Source organism: Miniopterus natalensis, chromosome 1, assembly GCF_054644295.1.
Source record: "Miniopterus natalensis isolate mMinNat1 chromosome 1, mMinNat1.hap1, whole genome shotgun sequence".
Lineage (NCBI taxonomy): Eukaryota > Metazoa > Chordata > Mammalia > Chiroptera > Miniopteridae > Miniopterus > Miniopterus natalensis.
Window position 1 is genome coordinate 199,725,197 of NC_142081.1, and position 24,376 is coordinate 199,749,572.

At 53.3% G+C, this 24,376-nt stretch overlaps 1 protein-coding gene across 1 annotated transcript; it reads left to right on the forward strand.

Moving 5' to 3' along the window:
• The first annotated feature begins 160 nt into the window (after positions 1–160).
• Positions 161–22,941, forward strand: TRMT44 (tRNA methyltransferase 44 homolog). The gene is made up of 11 exons (XM_087828409.1): positions 161–749; positions 3,158–3,272; positions 5,676–5,895; positions 7,299–7,367; positions 8,103–8,210; positions 9,412–9,483; positions 13,250–13,356; positions 14,208–14,391; positions 15,884–16,283; positions 18,393–18,509; positions 21,347–22,941. The coding sequence occupies exons 1-11, from the start codon at positions 161–163 to the stop codon at positions 21,577–21,579; spliced, it is 2,214 nt and encodes a 737-aa protein (XP_087684535.1). The 3' UTR covers positions 21,580–22,941.
• Positions 22,942–24,376: the final 1,435 nt, after the last annotated feature.

Genomic DNA, 24,376 nt, shown 5'->3' on the forward strand with positions numbered 1-24,376 from the left:
GTCACTCCGCCGGGGAACCCTGCCGGGGCGGCCCAGCCGGAAACGGCCGGGGGGGTCAGTCCCCGCCCCGTTACTTCCGGTCCCGGGCTATGACGCCATCAGTCGGCGCCGCCCTGCGTCATCGCCGCGCGCTGCTGCCGGTCTCCCGGCGCGGGGGAACATGGCGGAGGTGGGCCGGGTCGTCGTGCGCGACCCTGGGGCGCTGCTCCCGGGCGGCTTCTGGGCGGCGGTGGCCGTGTGGCTGGAGAGGCCGCAGGTGGTCAACAAGCGGCTGTGTGGCGTCCGCCTGGAGGCCCGGCGGACCGCTGCCCTGCCCGGCACCGAGGCCCGCGGCCCCAGGCCGAGCTCGGGCCCCGAGCGGGAGGAGCCGGCCGCGGCGGGATGCGGGTCCGAGAAGGGACCGGGACCAGGTCAGCGTTCCCCGGAGGGCGCAGGCCCCGAGGAGCCGCAGGGCCCACGGCGGCAAGCGGAGAGCGAGAGGGAAGCAGCCGCAGCGCCTCTGCTCTCAGGGGCCCCGGGCCAGCCCGGCGAGGACGACTTGCCGGCCTTGGACCTGGACTCTCTCTGGGACGATTTCTCGCGGAGCCTCGTCGGCGACCATCGGGAGATGCTGGCTTTCCTCACAGGCTCAGGGGCAGGGTTGCAGCCAGAGGCTCAGCACGAGCTCGACGTGGTTCTCAGAACCATCATCCCGAAAAGGAGCCCGCATTGCCCGCTCGCTGCTCCGAGGAGGGAGATAGTCGTGCAAGGTAAGAGTAGTTGGGGTGGCGGGAGGGGGCCAGATAAAGCCGGACACTAGTTCAGGGGGCGAGGATAGGTTTTAATTAGTAATATACCTGCGTTAGGGGAGACGAGTCCAGATTGCCCCGAACTCTTGATTTGTGACTGGGCGTTTTAAAGGGAGAATTGGAGCGGGGGCGAGGGGGGCGTTGACGCACGTGAAACTCATCTGGGTTTGTTACCTGGTGCACGTGGAAGTTCAGCTCCTACCCTCCCACAGGCAGGAGATGGGTCCCTTCTTCAGGTGTGGGCTGGAAGAGTCGGTTCTTTTTGTCAGTCTTGAATTTTCTTTTTTTTTTTTTTTTTTTAAATATATCTTTATTGATTTCAGAGAGAGGAAAGGAGAGGGAGAGAGAGAGAGAAACATCAATGATGAGAGAGTGATTGATTGAGCCCGCAACCTGGGCATGTGCCCTGACTGGGGATCCAACCCCGATCACCTGGATCCCAGGTAGACGCTCAACCGCTGAGCCACGCCTGGCCGGGCGTCTTAAATTTTCTCAGGCAGGCACTTTAAGGGGACCTAGGGTTGTCCTAGGGATGCAGCCTTGAGCTGTTGGAAACCATGCTAGTGTTGGTTCAAGTGCCTGTGGGCCAACCTTGAGGCCTAATGGAGAAAGGGCTCAGAGGAGCCTGGCTTCAGTTTGGTCAAGAAGAGAATCTTTGTCAGAGGACGCAGTTAGATTAAAAAGCATCCGTTGAACCTCCGGTCATTGAAAAGGCACAAAAGGTACCTACTGTGCCAATTCCTTGCGGTGTCCTAGGGAGGTGGTTTGTAGATTTTTGTTGTTCTTGGAGGGGACTCGTAGAAATGTGCTTTTTCAGTACAGAGGATGGGGTCATTGATTGGGTGGAGTCTGGAAGGCTTGGGGGAGAAGGGCAAGGCGCAGTGGACATGGAATGACAGACGGGAGTTTAGCTAGGTAAAAAGATGCACGAAAAGGCTGCTCCTGGGGGTGCTCGCAGAGGCCGTCCTCTGGCTCTTGAACATAGCTCTCTGCATCTCAGAGCTGGCAGTGTTGGCCCTTCTCATGCTTCGAATCTCTCTGACTTCCTTTTCTGCTGCACTGCTTCTGCCTCCAGCTGGAGAAGTTTAACAGCTTTCACGGCTCATGTGACTAGATGGAGCCCACCTGTACTCTCCCTCGCCCAAGGTCTGTAACCTGAACCACATCTGTGAAGTCCCTTTTTGCATGTAACAACATAGGCACAAGTTCTGGGCATTAGAGTGTTGACACCTTCAGGAGGTGGTTCTGTGTACACAAGCAGCAATGCTAAATCTCTCCCCTCCCCCTCAATACTGTCTGCCTCTGTGCCCCTGTAGGACACTTCCAGGTGTCCCCTCCTCCAGGAAGCCCTCTCAAACCTGACCCCGCCGTGCCCAGGTGGTATAGGAGGTAGTAGTTATCAGCTGTGTGTGATCACCTTTTACATGTCATCTCTGCTAAACTGAGAGGGTTAGTGAATCAGTGCCCGTGAGGCCGTCACATGAAACCTCTGTGTTCCTAGATTGGCTTCCTGAGGAGAAGCAGGGCTACACTTCTTTCTCTTGGTGAGTGTGGACCCTGTGAACAACAAACAGCCATTTATACACAGGTGCCTCTCATGCAAACCACTTCAGGGAGACACTGGCATGGAACTACCAGCGGTGTGTTCCTGCCACCTGAGCCGGCCCTTGTAAAGAAGTTCCTGGAATCATTTCAACCAGCAGGACTGAGGGTTTCCCTATCCAGTGGGAGCTGTGCTGCTCCCACCAATTAATTAGAGGGACTGTATTCTGACCAATCAGGATAGTGCCTTTTCAACCAATCAAACTGTGATGCTTTGGAGTCCTCATTTGCATGAGGAAAGGCCAATCAGGGACCTGAGGTGTCCATATAAACCAGCTGCCCTCAGCCTTGGAAGCACTTTCCCTTTTTCCCAGAGGCTGTGTGCTCCTGCCTGGGCAGAAAGGGCAACCGTGGTTGGGCAGAGGAAGCGGAGCAGAGCCGCCTAGCTTGAGGGGACGGGCGCCTGGGCCTCTTCGAGTTGTGCTGCCCTCAGAGCTGTGCTGCATCACAGTTGAGCTGTTTTGCAGCCCAAATTTGGCGATGCCTGTGGTGAACTGGTGCCAAGGACCGTTGGTTGACGTGGAGCTAGTGCCCCTGTGAGCCCAGAGGGCCTTTGTTAGGACTGCTCCTACTGGCGCCGTAAAGGCTCCGTGCAGTGGCGAACAGGACAGAAGAGCCTGTCTGTCTTGGGCACTGTTGTGAGTAGGGTGGCGGAGGCCCTGGGAGACCAAAGGCACAGCACCCGATTCCTTATTATTGTTAATACCTCTTCTGTTAAGACACTGAATAAGCAACTCTAACCTGTCGTCTGTATCTTTTTCCCCCAGATGTCCTCAATGGAACTGTAACTTTTTTACCTTTGGAAGAAGATGACAGAGGGAGTTTAAAGGTTAAGATGAGCAACGTGTACCAGATCCAGCTCTGTCACAACAAAGAAGAATGGTAAGAACCAGGTGACTGGCTTCTCTCGGTGTTTACTCAACTATTTCCTTAGGCAGCTGCAAGATCCTGGGCCACTGAAGAGCTAAAGGGGCTCTTTTAGGCAGTTAGGTTTGTGCGATTCTCTTCTAGTTGGTGTTTCCACATATTTTTGTTCTAGTTGGTGCCTGGCCTGTGTGTGGTCACAGCCTGGTGGAGACTTTAGGGTCTACATTCCATGTAAGCACTTAGTTTTAGCAATGAAGTCAAACTTGGATCCCTTTATTATTACTCTCCATTACCAGGTTGTAAGAAATAAGTGTAAGCTTTATGTCCTGCTGAGGCCCATGTGATTTTAGATACAGTGGGTATTTAGGAATGCTTATTACAAAGATAGGAGCTTAATAAGAAGCTTGGTTTACTTTCATCTGGTATTTTTAAATAAAAAAGCCAGACAAAGGGTAAAGTCATGGGTATGCTCTCCTGAGAGCCACATTCAGTCTGTACTTTCAGAAACAACCGTGGGGAACTTGTCTATTTATCCAGAATGGCCTTTACACCTGGTTTTGAAGGAAGCAGAAGAGTACGGTGGGAAGAGTTTGGTTTGGGGTCAGGTAGACTCCTGAGTTTCCCCACTGGTAATGGGACATGGTAGGCTCCATGGCCCTCAGTCCTCACACCTGTGAAATGGGTTTCATGATTGAGCCCCTGAGGAGGGGGTTGGGCTTCGTGTTGCAAGCTTAGAAGCTCGAAGGGAATACTCGGGCTGCCCAGGTGAAGCCTCTTGAGAATCGTTAGAAGGGTACCCGAGGGTTGTGTCCTGAGGCCCTTTCTTCTCAGCATGCTCTTGTGGGGAGGGAGGACGGACCCTGTGGTTTGCTGGTGGTGGTCACTGGTGGCTGCTGACATCAAGCCATTCGGTGACCATTGACGGGCACGTCTGTGCTCGGGTAGGTAGTGACACTGTTGGCCAGTCCCGATGGTGGCAGGTGTTCAGTACGTTTGCTGGGTTGGAATCCCTTTCTCTGCTCTTTGACTGGCTGCTCTCCATCTCTCCAGGTTGACATTTCTTGTCATCACCCCACTGGGCAGCTGTTACATTCCTTTGAGTAGGTCACACTTTGGGGGCAGGTTCGGTGCCTTCTAAGCAGAGCACACATTAAACGGATATATGATGGGTGTGGAGTGTGGCACTCCTCGTTGGCCTCTGTCTCCAAGGGGTGGGTGGCTGGCTGGGGGGGGGGGGGGGAGTGTGTCTGTCTCCCCACCACCTGCTGGGCCCTGGAGGACAGTCGTGAGCAGGGCTCTGACATCAGGTGGTGCTGAGTGCCGTGCAGAGAAACAAGAGGTGAAATGGGTCTGTTTCTATGTTTCCTCCTTAGCAAAGGCAGTGTGTGCCGGAGGGGGGTGGGGAGGCCTCGGAGACAGGCACATCCGGAGAGGCCTGAGTGGATGAGGGAGTAGGTGCGGTGGACCTCTGGGGACACCCCGGGAAAGCACGAGGCCCAGGAAGAGCAGGTGAGGCCTACAGAGGTGCCCCAGTCTTGGCAGGAGAGCTTCCAAGGCGAGGGGAGGGAAAGAGGGAGTATCTGGTGTCCTGCCCTGGCACTGTCTCTTACTTACCAGAGTCGGTTGCGTCCCTCTGATGCAGGTGGTGGCAGAAAGCCTGACAGTTACCTTTCTCACCAGACTGGCCAACCACTTGCCCTTGTCCCCATGCCTGTCTCCAGCTCCACCCCTCATGCAGCCGCCCAGGCTCCTGCCTGTTCTGAGGGCCCCTGTTGAATGCTGCCCCCCTTTCTGATGCTCTCCCTTCCCCTGCTGCCCAATTCACAACCTCGGGAGTGTTGCGATCTGGGCCCTGGGGTTGTGCAACCTGCTGTTGATCAGGCAGTGCCAAGAATCGGGGCAGAGAAGCGATAGCCAGGCGGGAGCTGTGACCTGGCCTTATTCTGGTGCTGGAACACAGTGGGCAGAATGGCCTGGAACCGCACAGGGACTGCGTGTGTGTCCTTAGCTCTGTGCTGAGCCCTCGGCTTCCTGGCCAATAAATACCTGGTGGACCAGTGAACTTGCGTTTGAGTTGCACATATGAGGATCTATAAAGAACAGAAGTATTACGAAAATCCAGACATTTTAGAACCTGGCAGGCTGGTGGATGGAGCAACTTGGTTATTTGTAGCCCATCCTTCTGATGGACTCATAGGCTGTGTAATGCATTTCAACAGTGTTTGCAAGAGAAGGGGAATTCTCTGCTTTTTAAATGTTTTTCTCTGTGAGATGGAAAATTCTGTAGTGCATTCCAGGTTGTTTTGGGCAAAATATTTTGTAATTGTAGCTGTCTCTTCTCTCTTTTCGGTAGATAAACATGTAATTTATTAAGAATGAGACCAGCACTGCTTACTTGTGTCTTTCTTATTTTTAAAGGTTCATATCTGTTTTAATTTTCTGTCCAGAAAGATGGCATTCGGATGGGATTGTTTATCCCAAACCCGCCTGGCTCGGACAAGAGCTGTTGGCCAGGCTGGCCAGGTGGTGTGTGGAGAGCAGGAGGAGTGGGTTTAAAAGCACCCTGTCCCTCATCCCGATCCTGAAGTACAGCCGGGCCTATCAGGCTCTCAAAGAGAAGTACAGAGACATGGTCAAGGTAATTCCGGGGAGGCCGTCTGTCACCCTCACTTAAATGAGGTCATATGACCAGGCTGCACAGGTGGAACTGTTTTCCTGTACTTCCTAGTTTTCCACAGGTGCAGACACTAAGAGCGCATCCAGCTGAGCCATGTGCGCACTGGGCCTTGATGTGCATGCTTAGGGATGCAGACCATGAAAACATGGGCAGCTGTGTCATGGGAAAGAATTATTTTTTTTGCACATCACTAAGTTTTTCAAGAGAACAAGGGAAATACTTAATTTAAAATAATTGAACGTTAAGTTACTAAATTACCCTAATTTTTTGGTATAAACTTAAAGATAGTTTAAGAAAACACAAAGTTAAAGGATAAAAAAGTATATACTTACAAAAAGGAGAAATGTTATAGCATGTCTTTAACCTTATATTTAAGATGCAGAAAGAAGGTAACAGCAAACACATGTGTTTATACCCAGCTTAAGAAATAAAAGCCTAATTAACGCAGCTGAACCTCCTTTTACTCTTCCTAGTTCACATCTCCCTCCCTCCTGAAGTAGCCACGACTTACCATTTCCATGTATTTTATTTGATCAGTTACTATTGCTGTGTAACAAAGCACCCTAAAGTCACAGGCTTGGGATAGTAACCCTTCCTTCCTGCTGAAGCCTGTGTAGGATCCCAGATCCCAGCCAAGTAGTCCTTGGTTATCTCATTAGCTCTTCAGTACCTTCAAGAAGGGACTTCCATGTTCTTCCAGCTCTTAGAATTGCCCTTAGTGGGATGGTTCATCTGAACTGTCGGATCCACTCCGACTGGAACAGAAATCTGAACATTTAGCATCGGTCATGGTTTTCCCTCTTCTGCCGGAAACCCATTCTATGCCTTGATAATGTTAATTGTGAAACCCCACCCTTGCAGATCCAGTGGTCATCCCATGTGGTAGTTAGGACTTTATTCCTGCTTTACAGACGGGGGCACAGGGACAAAGCTGAGGGGTCCACCAGTCACTGCAGTGGGAAGGCCCGAGCGCTGGTCCCCTGACCCTGCTCGTTCCCCATCCACCCTTGCTTTCTGTTGGTCATGCTCACCAGATAAGTGACCAGGCGGGTATAGCTGAGTGTTTCCTGTGGTGTCCAGTTGCATTACCTAAACAGCTATATACATTGTCTTTATGAGAAAGTCTTGCCTCGGGTCGCACTGCTCCTGACGTGTCCTGTTACACAGATCTTTATACAATGAGATTTGTCTTTATACAAGTCTCTTACTGCAAGAGACTGAATGTCTGCCTTTGGAACAAGTTTATTTTTTTAAAAAGTTTATTGCATCATTAGTCCAGTGTGACTTGAGCCTTATGGATACTTTAATATTGAGACGTGATTGCAGGTAGGAGAATAAACCATATTCTCTGAACGATCTTTTAGGTGTGGCCTGAAGTGACTGATCCTGAAAAGTTTGTGTATGAAGACGTGGCTATTGCTGCCTACCTGCTGGTAAGAACGCACCTAATCCAAGCCTGTGTGGACCCGGAGGGAGGGGGCCACTGGCAGGTGCTGCCCACAGCGAACAGCATTTGTCAAATACCAATCTTAGGGTGCTTCCACTTCTGTGTGCCGAGGCTGGTTACACAGGTGGGCAACCTAACTAGGAATTCAAGCTGAACCGGCACTTCATAGGTACTAGTTGGCTTGCAGATGCTGGCGGGCACGTAGGAGCCCCTGACGGGAGCTGTCTGGAGGACATGCCTTCCAGCTCAGCCTTCGGGGCCCTAACTGTGGATCGTTCCTTAGCCAGTTTGCCTACCACCTGCCTTTGGACATGCCCTGAAACTCACTAGTCTTGATTTTTTTTAACCTATAAAATGTTTAGGTGTGTTCTAGTATCCTCTCAACGGGAGTTGTCTTTATGGAAAGAGCATTATTTTGTTTTATCAGTGTGTACAAACCTTGAAGAATTAAAGAAAGCATGAAGGAACTAATCTCGAACTGCTCCCCAGAGATGACCCCTTTAATGTGGAGTCTTGCTGACAGGCCCCACTGCCCCACGCAGTGTCGGGCAGGAGTGGGGCCCATTCACCAGCCCTGCCCACTTGCACATCACCTGTGTGGCAGCCCAGGACCTTGGGCCTCCCCATCTGTTCTGAGGGCATGAGTTCGAGTCCCACGTGGGTCTTATCTGAGTTACTCTGGGTTAGAGTGAATTATAGACTCTTTTGTTTTTCCTATTAGGTTTTATGGGAAGAAGAGAGAGCCACGCAGGGTGTGGCAGCCAAGCAGTCCTTTGTGGACTTAGGGTGCGGAAACGGTCTCCTGGTGCACATCCTGAGCAGCGAGGGGGTAAGGCTGGTTCAAGGCGTTTCCAGGACCGTTTTTAGAGTGACTTCACATCTAGCACAGGGTCACAGATCTTTCCCGCTGGTGCGACCTGGATTTGGAGTCAGCTTGGCTGTGAGAGTGGTGACCAGGGTCTCTGCTACTGTGCAGAGTGGGCCGTTTGTGCAGCAGGAAGGTAGTGTCCTTAGACTAGAGTTGTTCTCAGGCATGTGCCAGGTGCGCCTAGGAAACCATAGGCTTCAGCAGCATGTGGGTTTTGCTGTTAGGTTTTCTTTGGAAAACCCATCATTTCAAGGCGCTGGAGGGAGGAAAGGGGAAGGTGGGTTCTGCCTCAAGAAGCTGAGTCCTAGCTCAGAGGACAGTCCCATGCACCCAGGCCGCTGTGACACTGCGATGTTAGCGTTTGCAGCCACTGTCAGTTAGTGAGGCCGAGGCAGTGAGTGCTTAGGACAGCTCCTGGCACAGGGCCGCCTGGAGCTCCCGCCACCATCTCGGCCTTCCTGGCCAGTCCAGTGCACTACCATGGTCACCTGGCCCAGCTGACGGGTTCAGTGACTTCACACTCAAGGGGAACAGCTGGGATTTGAAACCCAGTGGTGACCCCAGGACTGATTTCTTTTTCAACCGTGGTCTCTGCCTTACGGTTCAGACATGTTTGTCCTCACTGTGGGAACTTGGAGCAGGCTTGTCACAATGTGCTTTGGAATTGCTTTACAAGAAAGTAATTTGTAACCCCTATAAACAGGTTGTCTGGGTGTTAGCATATTTAGGTGTTGACTTGGAAGCGGCTGGGTGGAGACAGCAGGGGTGGGGGTCATGAAATGGATAGTTACCCTGTGAGAGCTTGAGTGTGGTCACTATGTGCCTGGTAAGAACCCACCTGGGAGGACGGCTCATTAGGGTGGGTGAGCTGGAGGAGCCCAGCCTGCTGTATGAACTGGACGGAGAGCCCAGAAGGCAGCTCCCTTTCTAGGCCTCTCTCCTGGGCTCAGGCAGAGGGGTTCCAGCGCCTCCACTTGGCATCTTGGCGAAAACCAACGACCACTAGCGGAGTGCAGGTTCCTGTCTTTGCCTTCAGGGCATGTCGCATCCAGCAGTGCCATAGGCCTCCTGTACTCTATGCTGATGGCAGTACCTGCGACTTTAATTTGTCCTTGTAATTTATTATAAGTGCACTTAACCTTCGTCTCTGAAATTGTTTCAGCATCCAGGCAGAGGGATCGATGTTCGCAGAAGGAAGATCTGGGATGTGTATGGGCCACAGACTCGCTTAGAGGTACCGACTCTCTTCGTTCTCCTCCTCTCCCAGGGTTGTGCCTCGTGACTATGGTTCCCACGAGTATATTTCTGTTGTAGGCCAATTGAATGCCCACCCAAACCATTCACATTAATCCGAGTAGCCTGAGGTTTGGAAAAAGGATGAACCTGTAGGCTTCCCGAAGCCTCGTGTTAGGTTGAAGAAAGGATGCTGACTTCTGGAGCCGGAGCTGTGTCCCCTCCGTTGGGTCTGCCGCAGGGGACTCTGCATCTTCTGTGGGTGCTGGGTGCTACCTAGGGGTGGAGGGCCGGCTGGTGAATGAGATGAGGGTGGTTGAAATGAGACTGGGCTGGGATGTGGTGGTCGGTCGGGCAGACGTAGGGCTGCTGAGTCATCTAGTATCCTGGTCTCAGCCCATGACGGTGGGCTGGAGTGTTCCCAGGTCACTCGGTCCTAAGAGCCACTTGTGCTGGTGCCCATCAAAGAAAGAGCACCATCTCCCTGAGGGTGGAGGTGACCAGTCACTGCCTCAGCAAGTCTGCTGCCGAGTGTTCATGACTGTGGGTCCCTAGTCCAGGCCTCCAAGCCGGCTGGGGAGCACTGCAGTAGGGACCATATCCTTTCTCTGGGGCGTGTGGGCACAGCTGTCTGTCCACCCAGTTCCTGTCGCTCAGCAGCCCGGATGATCTCAAGACCCCTGATCCTGGAGTTAAGTGCCTGGGTGTGTCTGGGACCTGGGTTCTCACCCACCAAGGGCACAGTGCTGATTTGAAACTTGAAAAGAACGTTTACTTCTCATGGTGGAGAGTTGTCAGGAATACAGCTACATGCTGCCTGACGATGTCCTGGCCAGCCATGGTCCCGTCAGGTTGTAATGGGGCTGGAAGTTCCTGTTGACTGGTGACGTAGCTCATAACAGCGTAGCACAGCTCGTTTGTTACTCGCGTGTGGTGATGCTGTGTAGCCAAGCCCACTGCACTGTGGCCGCGTGAAAGCCCAGCACGTGTGGTTGTGTGCCCTGTGTAACATGAGATCACGGTGGTGACAGCTGTGCTGGCTTATGTACGTCTCAGTGCTAGTCCAGTTGCTGCACAGCGGTAGCCGTGTTGCTTCAGCAGCTTCATCCATTCCATGTTCACCATGTCTCAGTGTCACCATTTTCTCCTGTGCCTGGTTTGATCTCGCTGGTTTGCAGTAGCCTCACTGATGTTTTGAACCTGATTTCAGGCATATCCTTTCACCTGTGTTTTCTCTGCCTCACTGTCTTTTAAAAGCTGAGGGTAATATTGCAGAGACTTAGACTGAATGAAGCTCATTGCAGCTGCCTGACAGCTCTTGCTTATTTTTTCACTGTGTGTTTGCTTACGTAGTTGTACTTTATAGCAAATTAAAGCATTCTAAGCTCTCCTGTCTGCAAGGTGTCTGACAGGAGGCTGCACATATGCACACAGACTGTAGAATCTTCCACAGTGAATGAAGTCAGGCTCTGATTTAGGCATGAGGCCAACGGGCAAAGCTAGAGGCGCAACATGGCTGGGTTCAAAATTCCCTGTGTCCACAGGCAGAGCAGAACCCTGTCTTTGGGTCCGAGGGGCAGACAGCAGTTCAGCAGGCCCTTGGTTCAAGTCATGCCCCTGAGGAAGAGCTGGCAGCACAGGGAGCTCTTGGAGAAGGTCGGAAGTTCTAGTCCTGTACTTCAGGTCCTCAGCAACCTGCCTGAGACTTCTGTGCACTGGGGGACTCTCTCCAGCGCCGAGTCGGGGTCTGCTAAGGGACAGGCTCCCTGTGGCCTGGTCTCGTGTATTTTCTCTCATTACACCTGACTGCCATCTTAGTGCTGGGTGAGTCCTGCTTGTTCTCGTGTGAAATGTGAAGGGAGAAGCCGAGGTCCCATCTCTGATGTCTTCTGCTTTAGAAGATCGTGGCCAGAAATGAGAGTGCTTGTGTTGGTGCGTGCACGGGCGTGTTGTCTAGTAAGGCACGTCCACGAAGGGGCCCAGCCCGGACATTCAAAGACCAAGCATGGAGCGCAGCTTCACTCTTTCAAAATCCTCATTTTATTATGAGCAAGAGACTGGTAACCTCTTGCTGAGCAGCTAATTTTCCGCACTTGAATGTTAAATGAAAGCATCTGGATAAACTTAACTGTACTTTATTTTGTCACAGCTTGTATTTCCATACATCAAAGTTACACATAGTGTATATGTTCTAATATTAATATTTAGGTTTTTTCTTTTTTAAAAAACAGTATAAAGCGCTCGTTTTAAAACTCCACATTGCTTTCAGACCTTAAAATTACTTAATGTAAGTGCAGACGAGTTGCCCCGTGACCTGTCAGCCAGGTTGAGAAGACACACCTGTCTTTAGTAACAGCATTGTGAGGATCACAGTGTTAATTTGTTAGTGAAGCTCAGCATGAAGTAGGGGTATTGCAATCTGCTAGACTCAGAATGTCAGTTGAAATCTTTATAAACTGGTGGGTTTTGTGGTCTAGTGTGCTGTTGGCAAGACAACTAAATAATTGTGATTATGGTAACTGCTGAGTGTAAATGTGTTTTTTTTAAAAATCGATTTTAGAGAGAGGCACATCAATTTGTGTTCCATTTATGTATGCATCATTGGTTGCTGCTTGTATGTGCCCTGACTGGGGATCGAACCTGCAACCTTGGCACATCGTGACGGCGCCATAACCAACGGAGCTACCCAGCCAGGGCTAAATGATTTTTTTAATGGCAGCCATTTAAAGAGACATTTAAATCTAGAATGGAAAGGAAAAACTAGAATGGGTGTGAATAAAGAATAACAGCAAAGTTTTGTTTTTCCTACTTGTAAGTTACGTACATACCTGCTGAGCAAGACTGTTTACATTTTAATGTATGTAAATAGCATATGTGCTTATTTAAGAAGCAGGAACATTGTGGACTTTAAATCCTGTTTTTATACATAATATGTCTGCAAGACTCTTGTATTGAAGTTTTACTGTAAGTGGCTGCCTTGAAAACAAGCGAGTGGTGTTATAGGTCTGGATTATTTTGATCGAGAAGTAACATTTCTGCTTATTTCCCTGGGGATTCATTCTTCAGCCTCAATTAAGAGTATTTTGAGTCGTTACATAGTGTCCCTTCTCTTTCCTGTTTTGACTGACAGGCTCACTTTTGAGACTATTCATTTTGGTAATTAACGATGGTCTGTTATTTAGCAGAAAGGCCCCTGTTGAAAGTCCTTAAATTGTAAAAGCAAACGGCCTCCAGCTTGACTTCAGACATGACCAGGGTGGTTAACATGCCTGCTCAGTGGGTTGTCACAAAAGATCATAGCATAAAGCAGACGTTCGAGGCTGTTGTTATGCACGTACGTCAGCTTAGCCTGGCTGCTTTGCACTTGTCCCCTCAGGAGGCCACTCCTCCCCACATTCTGCCATAGGGGAGATGGCTTGTCGCCTCTCCCCCCGCACCCCCAGCACCTTTTATGTTTGTGTGAAAGCAGCTCATTTTTAATTATCAAAAGATTCGCTCTTAGAAAAGTAGTTTGTTTCTGTAGTGAGGACACTAGAAGTTGCCAGTATTTGGTGACTTTGGGGCAGACAGCAGACAGGTACGTCAGTTCCTCTCTCCTGGTCCTGGTTTCACCTTTCACCCAGGAGCCTGGAGCGCAGAGACCCTGCCGAGCAAGGCTGTGGTTCTTCTTTGGTTCGTCAGGGCCTCTGGCCGCCTGCTGCGTGCTTCCCCTCGGCAGCTCTGTGTTTACTGACTAAGCCTCAGTCTTGTTTCTGTGTTTCTGTCAGGAAGCTGCAATCACACCAGGTGATCAGACCCTCTTCCCTGACGTGGACTGGGTAATCGGGAACCATTCTGATGAGCTGACACCATGGATACCTGTCATCGCAGCCAGGTGAGCGGAGAAGTTGGCAGGGTGGATGGTGGGGGGGGTGTTTGGTGCCTGAGCCTTGCTGTGCAAAACAGGAGCCACTAGTGCATATGCAGCTACTTCAACTCGAAATGTAATATAGTGAATATATTGGATTAAATGTAAAATTTCATCTATTTTATTATTTGAAATATGAACCCTAGGAAAAATGTACGTGGTTCACGCTCTATTTCTGTTGGACAGTGCCAACTGAAACGGGCTACTTTCTATATCCAGTGGTACAAGATGTATCTTTTTTGGAAGTGGTGGGGTGTTTTGTTTTTTGGGGGGGGTTGATAAAAGAAGGGCTTATCTTCAAAGGAAAAGTCTGTCAAGATCAAAGCAGTTTGCAGCACGATATTTGTGTCTCAGATAGTCGTGTGTGTCCATCGGGGCTCATGCCTCTGTACCAGAGACAACCTTATGAAGGCACCGGTCTCCTGCTGCCCCAGAAGATTGTTGCCAAGTCTCCTTTCTCCAGGCTTCCTGTGAGCCGTTCCACTCTCAAGGAATCACAGGGCATGGAGCCAACCATAGCCGCCTCTGCGCTGCCTTGATTTCTGGTCCCCACTGAGACCTCAGTGCTGCGGAAAGTGAGACTGCAGTCGACAGGAGCAGCTGAGACGGGAAAATGTTTTGTGTGAAAGTCGCTAGCTGTGTCTTTCACTGGAGAGAGACACGGTGCCGCGTTGTTTCTGGATGTTAAGTTGGGGAGGGCTGTGTTTCACATGTAAACAAAGCGGTGTTTCCTGACCCACAACTGCTAGTGGCTCTGCTGGGTTTTCTGTAAAGAATCTGCTGAAGCCTCTGCTTTCTGTGCTCCGGGTGTTTTGAAGGTCTTCCTACCGCTGCTGTTTCTTCGTCCTTCCCTGCTGCTTCTTCGACTTCGTGGGGCGATACCGCCGGAGGCAGAGCGAGAAGACTCAGTACCGGGGCTACCTGGATTTCATCCAGGAGGTGGGGTCGACCTGCGGCTTCCGCGTGGAGGAGGACTGCCTGAGGATCCCTTCCACCAAGCGAGTGCGTCCCGTCCCCAGGGGGTGCTTGGGGACGGCGTGGTGGCCTTTAGGTGGGAGGCTTGGGGCCGTGTCACAGACCATAACAGACTCTGGTGTTGGGAAGGTGAATGTTCCCAAAGGCGCCTGTGCCGACCTCACGTCTCTGTCACTGCTGGGGTTTGGGGCTTCTCCTGCGCTCCTCCTCCAGGATGTCCTGGACCTCCTCTAGGCCAACCAAGGGACTTCCCTGGGCAGCTATCGGCTTGACCTGTTGCAGAGATCTGTTGATCTCTGTAGTGTTGTCTGAGGCTGAACACAACAAGTTCCGAGTCCTGGATTTGCAAATATTTGGCAGAATTAAAGGCTGTTTGGAGGCTCAGAACAGTTTAACATATTCTCATGAATTCAGATTCACCTGAAATGTAATTGGCCAGGACGCCTTCCCTGTGACTACCAGGTGGTCAGGCAGGTGTATTCCTGGAGGGCGTCCACCAGCTGGCAGGAGGGGCCCACGGCTGGCTCGTTACTCGTTGCTATCGGTGCTCACTGCTCAGGATCATCCTGAGATTTCTGAAGGGCTCGTCCCCAGAGCCTTCTCATTGTCCTCTTACTCGCTCTCTGGTTTGGCAAGTCAGAGTCTTCCAAGGTTGGAACCAATTTTCGGAAACTGCTAAAGTTCGGGTCATGTAGGTGAGCACGGGGGTCCCACGGTGCATTTTTTTTGTTACTTGTTCCTTTGCTACTTGTAGGCACTTGGACTATTCCCTAATGTCTCTGAGCCTTGGCTTCCTTGTGACTGGGTGGTTCGGGGTCAGATGCAGGCGTGGATGTCCACACACAGTGGACTGATTCTGCTCCAGGCATGCTCTTTCCCCACAGACGGAAGTACCTGCCCTCAGTCACACGTGTTGCAGGTGCTGGAGCTGTGAGGGTGGCACTGATGTCACATCTGTTCTTTCCTGATCTGTCACCCCGGTTTTTAGTTGGTGCCCAAGGAGCAAGTGCAGATAGGCTGTGCTGGGCAGTGTCCCTGGATGGCCTCACTCCAGGGGCTCCTGAGGACGGCCTTTGTGTGCACACGTGAAGGAGGGAGGAGCACAGGCTGAGCATCCACCCCTTACCCAGTGCTCTGTAGGTCGCACGCCTTCCCTTGTTCTGGTGAGGCCAGTACAAAGGCTGCTCCTTCAGTCACCCTTGGAAAGCTCGTAGGGTGACAGCAGGGTGAGTGTGGGGTGAGTGAGGGCTGGCAGGAGTGGAGTGTCTGGGACAGGGCACTGTTGGGCTCAGGGCTCAGGGAAGTGAGTGTCTGCACAGATGTCCGTTCCATCCCTACACAGGTCTCAGTGGTTTCCTGGGCGGCTGCTGCTGTTCGCTATAAGGTCTTTGGAGCTGATACTAGTTTTTAAAGGGTTTCTTTCACGATAGATGAGGCTTTTTTGTAACCTGTCCTCTAGGTGGAATTCTGTGGAGGGCACTGAAGCTCTGGAGAAGCTGACCCTACTTTTTCCGTGCAGGTTTGTCTCATCGGGAGATCTAGAACCTACCCTCCCACTGCAGAAGTATCCGTTGATGCACAGAGGACCCAGTACATCAGCCGGCGGGGCTGCCCTGGGGGCCCACCTGTGGAGGGGCCCTCCTCTGCCCCACCCCCACCCCCGGCTATTGCTGGCAGTGTGGATCACTGCCCCAGTCAGCACCGCGACAGCCACAGAGCCCCGGACGCTGGGGCTGAAGGACGCTGGCTGCCTGGGTTCCACCCGAGAGACAAAGCTGAGCGTGTGAGGAACTGTGCGGCCCTCCCTCGGGAGTTCGTTGACCAAGTGGTTCTGCAAGTGGCAGAGTTGTTGTTGGGTGGGAAGCAGTTAAGCCCAAGAAGTTCTCACAGCGGGAGTCTGAAGACCTGGGATCGAGGAGGTAAGGTCAGCACTGCCCCCCGGGCACTTCTAGGGTTCAGGTTCAGGCAGCGACTCCATCTCGTGTGTGATCGTTTTAGTTAAGTATATGTCAGACAGTGAGTAGGCTGCTTATACGCTCCTGCTTATATTTCCTCAAGTTCTTGTTGACAAATGGGACTTGGGCCGCCTCCAGGAGGAGTCTGAGGGTAGGTGGTAACGCTCGGGCCCTCAGTGAACCTTTACAGACGTTCAGGTCCAGGGTCTGCAGCTGTTCACACTCAGTCTGCGGAATTGTCCAAGCAGAAGGCAGGTTACTGGGTGCAGAACAATGCCCTGTCCCCTGGAGTATGTGGTGAGGTTTCACAATTTCTCTGAAGGTCCCCAAACAGACATGAGGAGAGGGAGGACATTCTACATGACTGTTCTCGTAGAAGGGGGGCTGTACGGAAACCAGTGGTACCCAAGAGTGCGGGGTCCAAGGAGGAGACTGTCCCAGGGCTGTGGGGAAGGAGCCGTTTCCCTCCTGCTCCTCCGCGCTGCAGGGATCTCGGCCAGCCGCCAGGGGGCACTGTGATGCTGTCTGTCCTGGCCCAGCCAGAGCCCTGCCTCTGAGGTTTGGGGGTCACAGGGATATCGAGGCTCCCTCTTTCCGTCAGCCTGTCAGAACCACCTGGCTGGCCCTGTGGGTGGGACAGGCCCGGGAGGAGGGAGCAGCGGATTCTTCTGCCCCCAGCCTGGTCTTCCTCTGCCCCAGCCTGGTCTTCCTCAGTGAGTGTAGTGCTTACGTTAGTCTTCATTTCATCCCATCCTGACTCGTGTCCTTGTGACGTAGCACCATTGAGCATGTCCCCTCTCCAGGAACAACCCGACCCTCTTAGTGTGCATGGGCAGGACACGGCAGCCTCTCCAGCGCAGCCTGGCTCAGGTGGCTGGCCACCTGCGTAACTGCAGACAGCCCAAGGTGTCATGGGTATTCTGTGGGTTGGCACCCCACCTCCTAGGTGTACCCCCCTGAGGCGGAGCCAAAGTAGAGGAAGGCAAGCTGTGTGGGAGCTCCCTAGTGGGGCCCGGTGGGACCCAGGGTCCCAGACCTCCGGGTGCATCTGAAAACATGGAGTTTGACCTTCACTCCCAGGAGAGCCCTTCCCGCTGCCAGGTCCTTTGGGTGTGCCAGCCTGTGCCTGGGATGGAATACCCTCCTAGCAAGCAAAGACGGCTCTTTCCCGGGCTCGGGTGGATAGCTGGGGCTCTAATTATCATTTCTCGGCCCCCCCCCACCCCCCGACATAGGAGTTATCTGGGAGCCAGGCACTGTCCTCCCCAAGGTTTGTTTCCATCAGTCCAGGGCTGGTCTGAGGCTTCAGCTGCCCCATCGGCTGGGGGAGGTGTGTCGTTGGCCTCTCAGCCTCCAGCTCCCAACCACAGGTGGTCTTTCTCTCCTTGGTCACTGGGATTAGTGACCGCCTCCCAGCCTGCCCCAGGTATAGAACCCTCCGTGTTTCCGAATCCTGCCTAAGTGGGTCTGTCCGTAGGACCTGATTGAGGCCTGGGGTCTCCCCTCTGCAGCTCATGGCTGAGGGGACACAGGTGGGAGCTGGTCCCTGCTTCAGTTGAGTCCAGACACAACAAAGGAGTAAGGTAGCAGAGCTGAGCCACATGGCAGCCGCCAGGTTGCACGTGAGAGTCAGCACATAGAGCGCGTGGGGGCAGAGCCTGGGAGGGTGGGGAGGGCTTTTCGGGCCAGTGTTCAATTTTTTCCCTGAGACCCTGCTTCGTCAGAACGGGTTTGAGACAGTTGAGAGGTGGACTTGGAGGGTCAGTTATAGCAGCAACTCCAAGTGTAGCTGCCCTTTGTGTCTGGGAGGCTCAGTTGTCCTGGGCTCAACTCAGGATGGGGCCACATGGGTGAGACAGTACAGGGCCCGGTGGGCAGCTTACTTGGAGCATCAAGGGGTGGCTCTGCCATGCAGTTCAGCCAAGGTGTAGCCTAAAGTACGTTAAATCTTAAGTGTCTGGTCTCTTCTCATGTATGTAAGGGATTGAGTTCATGGAACTAGACTGGTTTGTGCCCAGTTAACAGGTGTGTAATAGCTTTCTTGCCATTTGGGGGAAACCCTGTTTCCAACAGAGAGCCTCTCCCTGGCAGAAGTGGCAGGCAAGCTGGACAGGGAGACCCTGCGGAGGCTGAAGCGGGAGTGTGGTGGTCTGCAGACGCTGCTGAGAAACAACCACCAGGTGTTCCAAGGTGAGCAGATCAAACCTTCAGTACCTACCTGGTTCCCAAACAGGTGAATACCGGCCTCCCTCGCCCACTTCTGCCAGACGTAACCCCTCAGCTCCTCATGTGTGGCCTGTGGCCTGCCACAAAAGCTCTGTGGCTGCTCATAGCCCCCCTGTGTCTCCACAAAGCCACCTGTCCTACCCAGCTTTCCATGTGCCCCACTGGTCCTCCCTCCTCTGGGCCCCCAGGTCCCAGGGGTTCTCCTGCCGTACTTGTCACATCCCCACCCCAGCTAGACCATAGCTTCCTGCAGGTGGGCCAGATCCGGGCCTGCAGCCTCAGCTGTGCATACCTACACTGCCCCCCCCCCCCCCGTGTGTGTGCTGAGCTGGGTGTGCCTGCAGTGCCTTTGGGTGGCCTGGTTACCCTGTGGCGCTGAACTTGGTTTCATTTAACTTGGTTTCTGTAGCATACATGCTGCTGTTACTGAGGTGGCAGGCCTTGTCAAGGGAACCCGGGTCTCCATGTTTGGGGTGGTTGCAGGAGGTTAGCCCAGGGCCGTGGAAAGGCTTGGAGGAGGGCAGCCTGCTGAACTGGAAGTCCCGCCTCCTTGGAGCTGGCAGGGCTGCTGGATCTGCTGGGCATTGCGCAAGTCGTGGTCTGGGAGGCCCATCCAGCCAAGGGCCTGCTCTTGTTTTTCCCAGCACACTTCTCTGTTTGGTCTCATGACCTAGTATCTTTTGTCCATTTTAAACATGCATGTGTCTGATTGCTGCTAAGTGCAGTTTATTGGGGGGCGGGGGTAGGACATTTATTTTTGGAAATGCTGCTGAGTAGGAGGCCTGGGGGTGGGGCTCTGAGCAAGCAGTTGGCCTTGTCATGCGAAAGCTATGCTAAGCAGGCTTATCTGTGTGAGGGCTGCTTCTAAACTACTGTGGCTCCTCTCCAGTCACGTGGACAAGAGTGAGGAGAAACGGCTCCAGCGCCAGGTACCCCTGGACTGCCACACGGAGGGCTACAGTAGGCGTGAGGGGGCACCCACTCTGTCCCGGGGCCCCCATGGTGGGATGCGCAGGAGCCAGCACTGCATGGTTGGCATGTGTGGTCTGTTGCTGCGCTCATGGCCTTGAAGGTGCCCATGCAACTCAGAGACATGAGGCACTTGCCTGAGGCCTCCTGAGAGAGGAGGGGAGGGGCTGGCAACCCAGGTCAAGAGGAACCAGAACAAGTGCTCCTGAGCACACGGCACTGTCCTGGGAAATTGTCCATAGTGATTTTCTGGAAGGGTCTTCAGCCAGCTCCTCAGAACACTGAGGTTAAGGGTGGTGTCTGCGGTCAAACGGTGAAGGGGACTGCGTGGTAAGTTTCCTGTGTTGTTCAGGACCGGGGAGCATGCTTGTGAGGGAGGAAATGTTCAGAAGTGTCAGGGCCTGTTCTTGGGGTGTGGGGCAGCATGCTGGCATCCGACCAGTCTCAGGGCCCCCGCCTCTGCCATCTCCAGGGCCCCCAACTGTCAGTGACCTCTCCTTAGGCCTTAGAAATCAGAGCGGGGCCCCTTTCCCTGACCCTGCAGGCATCTCTCCAGAACTGAGGTAGGTGTTCTCTCGGCTGATCCTGGAGGGCAGGTCCATGCCCAGCTCTGGCCTCTGACCACCTCCACATTTCTTGTGAGCCTGTCCAAGCCATCAGGCTCCTCACCGTTTTGAGGTGCACACCCTGGGAGTCTTGCCTTCCACACACAGTAGGGTGTCTGGTCTCCCACAGGGTGCATGTCATTTTGTGCTGTGCCAGGAGGTGCTGCTGTGAGCACGGCCATGGACACTGATGTTTCCTTGATCCGAGCTTTCAGGGGAGGAAAGCTGAGGTCAGTGTCCTGGAAGAACAGCACCAGCCATAGGAGGTCCCCCTTCGCCCTGGGAGTCTGAATCCCCCTCTGTGGCCCTGCAGTGCGCCTCTGCGGCTCCTTCCTGTGGATCCAAGGGAAAGTGTTTAATGTCAGTCTGCAGAGACACTCCTTTTGCCACAACAGGAGACGGTCCAAGAGCAAAGTCAAGCTTTAATTCGCACGTCTGCTCTTAGAAGTGGGAGAGTCAGGCTGACTCAATAAGCCCCCTTCATTTCCCTGGCCTCTCTGTCTCCCGGTGGTTTACAGCTTCCAGGGAAAATCGGGATAGGTTTAGTTGCTTTGGCCTCATTTCATGCAGAGTTGTCAGCACTCGGGAGGAAACGGCCAAGTGCAGGCTCATGGGGGAGTCTCAGCTGTGCAGGGCAACCCACTCAGGAGGTAGCTCAAGGGAGCCCAGCCAGTTGCCAGGGCCACAGCTCCCTGCCTCTCCCTCGCCCCCTGAGGTCCTCCAGCTGCCCAGCTCTGAGGTCCCCTGGAAGGCACAGGTCCCTCCCACTCCTGCTGCCATCTGCAGCCCCACCCCCACTGTCAGGGCGGTGATGCCCACCCTTGCTTACCTTCGGGCAGCTCTGGCTGTGGGGCCCCGCAGTCTGCCCTCCTTGTTGCCTGCCTGGAGAGGACCTCTACCTGCCGTGCTTGTTTTCTCACTTTGGCACGGAGATGTGGTCCTTGAGGAGTGGTGCCACTGCACAGACTGTGTTCGACTGTCCACTTGAACTCGGGCTAGCTTACGGCTGTCACCCTGGGTCCTCAGCCTGGTTTCTCACAAGCCCTTCCCCGGCACCGACCTCCCCATTCGTCCTCTCCTCTCACGGCTTGAGATCTCAGCCCTCATCCCGTGGGTGCTGGCTGCCGGGCTTGGGGGGGGCTCTAGGCTCAGGGCGCTGCCTCCCACAGATCTGGTGAATTAAGGGACTTGCAGGTTAACTTGCCGCTGTGTGTATTTGAATCACAGTTCTGAATGGGAGAGTGAACATTCGCGACTGGAGGGAAGAACAGCTGCAGAAGGAGAAGCAACTAGAAGCCAAGCGCAGGCTGTTCTCTAAGGCTTTCAAAACCCGCCTCTGCTGGTTCTTCACCCACCACCCTGATGGCTGCGCTCTGCCCACTGACCGCTGCCCGTTTGCCCACGGGCCTGGGGAGCTGCGGCCACCTCCAAGTACCAAGAGGAAGAAGCAGCTTCCGTGAGCTGCGGGGGCCCAGGGAGAACGTGCTCGGCTCCTCTGTGATCCAGGTTTTGGGCTGCTGGTGCTGAAGCCACTTTCCTTCTGCCTCCCTCCGGCATTTGGTTCCATGGGCACTTCCCACGCTGCACGGACAGGAGAAGCCGGAGAGGCTGAAGGCCCTCATGCCCCCACCCGGGTCTGGGCTTGTTTCAAATGAGGGAGCTGCCACATGGGTGCAGCACTTTATCCACGTGTGAAGGTTCTCAGACGTCTAGTTCAGGAGATGTGTGAAGTGCTTGGACCGGCCCTTTTTGGGGCACCGCCTGACCCGGATGTCAGTATGAGGGCAGGCTCACCCGAAAGTCAGCTGCCCCAGAGACCCAGCGGGTGAGCCCCCCTCTTTTCCACCCTTCCCCATTTACATCTTCTCCCAAGTACTGGTACTTTTGACCCCAGAGGAAAAAGTCCTGATGCGTTTCTATTTAAAATTATTTTTACTGTTTTATGCACAAGTCACATCGATAGACAGTGTCATGGCCCTTGATTTTTCCACAGAACATGCCCTGGCGACCTTTCCGTAGTGCACGTGTTCTCTGTTCATGCTTGAGCAATGGGGATAAACACTGCTTGCTCTCAGAGGCCTCAGCACCCTTGTGCCCCCCCAGAGGTCGTTGCCACCTTGGGTGTCATATGCTGGCTGCTGCATTGTGGCAGCGCACCATGTGTGTGGATGTGCTCTGCTGGATGATTGCTGACGGTCCGCCTGCCTGTGGCCTGTCCTAGACCTTGCCAGGCACAGCTCTGAGCCTGAGCATCTTGTGTGGAAGGTGGGATCTCGTGAGCTCCTTACAGGTGATTCTGAGGGAACTAAGCCAGGCAGTTATTTTTCTTTTAGCTCCAAAGTTACCATTCTACTGTCTTCTGGCCTCTGTTTCATTTTCTTTTTTTTTTAAATATATCTTTATTGATTTCAGAGAGAGGGAAGGAGAGGAAGAGGGAGAGATAGAAACATCAATGATAGAGTCATTGATCGACTGCCACCTGCACGGCCCTGACTGGGGATTGAGCCCGTAACCTGGGCATGTGCCCTGACCGGGAATTGAACCCTGATCACCTGAATGCTAGGTGACACTCAACCGCTGAGCCACGCCCGGCCGGGCCTCTGTTTCTTTCTCCCTTAATTCATTTGAGAGAGGGAGAGAGAGAAACATCATTTGTTGTTCCACTTACTTATGCATTCATTGGTTAATTCTTGTATGTGTCCTGACCAGAGATCAAACCTACAATCTCAGGGTGTCTGGAGGATGCCCTGACCAGTGGAGCTACCTGGCCAGGGCCTCTAGCCTCCGTTGTTTCTGATACGTTAATCATGATTTTTATTGTATGCAATGTGTGCTCTGGCTGATTTTTTTTTTTTAATCTTCACCCAAGGATATTTTTTCCATTGCTTTTCAGAGAGTGGGAGGGAGGGAGGGCAGAGAGAGAGAGAGAGAGACATCAATGTGAGAGACACACATTAATTGCTTGCCTCCCGCATGCGCCCCAACCGGGGCTAGGGATCGGCCTGCAACTGAGGTACGTGCCCTTGGCCAGAATCGAACCTGGGATCCTTCAGTCTGCAGCCTGATACACTAACCGCTGAGCCAAACTGGCCAGGGTAGAGATCTTAAATTTTGTATCTTCCTGTGCAGAGAGCTCAGTTCCATTTAGGGCTCGTTTATCATGAATCACAGATTTGGGGAGACTTGGTATTAGGCATTGATAGGACAGGTCTATTTCTGTTCTGCCCTTATTGCAACTGGATTCCACGTCCTGTAGTCCAGTCCTGGACAGGTCCTCCTAAGTTGGGCCTTTCTGGGTTTCATGGGAAGCCAGGGTTCTCCCCAGCCCCCTAACTTGGCAGGACTTGAATTCCAAACTCTGTCTCCCCTGTGGCCTGTGGTTGCAGGCTCTGCTTGGTTATACTTCTGGCTCTTGTCTTGGGCCCTTCCCTTAGGGACCTCCGCCTGCTCTGTGCACTTCAGGAGTCAGCTGCCAAAGCACCTGAACAGAAAGGAGAGCCCAGGAGAGGCAGGACCCAGAGGGAGGCCCTCCAAGGTCAGCATGTTCATGCCCCTGAAGCCCTTGGCTGCAGCTGACCGATCTGTGTTGTCCAGTGTGGTAGCTGCTGGTCACTAGCCACTGAAAGCGTGGCTGTTGTCATTGAGCTGAATGTTTAATCTCCTGTGCTCGTGATTTCACTTAGTCACTAGCCACAGGTGGCTATTTAATGCACTGGACAGACCTTGCTGCTCAGAGTGTGAGCTTCGTCGGGGAGTTTGCTAGAAATGCAGAATTTTGGCGCCCGCCCGAGATCTTCACCATGGCTGTGTGGGACCAGCAGGCTGTTCCAGGTGCTCTGCAGGTGGTGTATGTGGATGCTGTCAGAGCTGGCTGCTCCGTGCCCTTCCTGCCTCCAGGCCTTCTAGGCCGCCTCTGTCCAGAAGGCACTTCTCCCTCTTGCCTTCCTGTTGTTCAAAGGCCAGGTTGGCTCTGGAAGCCTCTTGCCCTGTTAGGGCGGCTCAGGACTAGGCCTGAGGACCTGGCCCAGGGAACAGCCCAGACCAGCAGACTCGCTCCTGGGGGCATCTGAACAAGAGGTGGGCAGTTGTAGAGGCCATGTACCCCCAGCCAGGAGTGGAGGACGCTGCCTGCAGTGACCTGTGCGGCCTCCTGTCCTGTAGCATGTGGGCCGTGGGCTGAGCTCCAGGGTGGAGGGTTAGTTGCGCCTTCCTTGCCTGTGAGAGAAAGGAAGGAGTCGTCCCGTCCCGTCCCGTCCC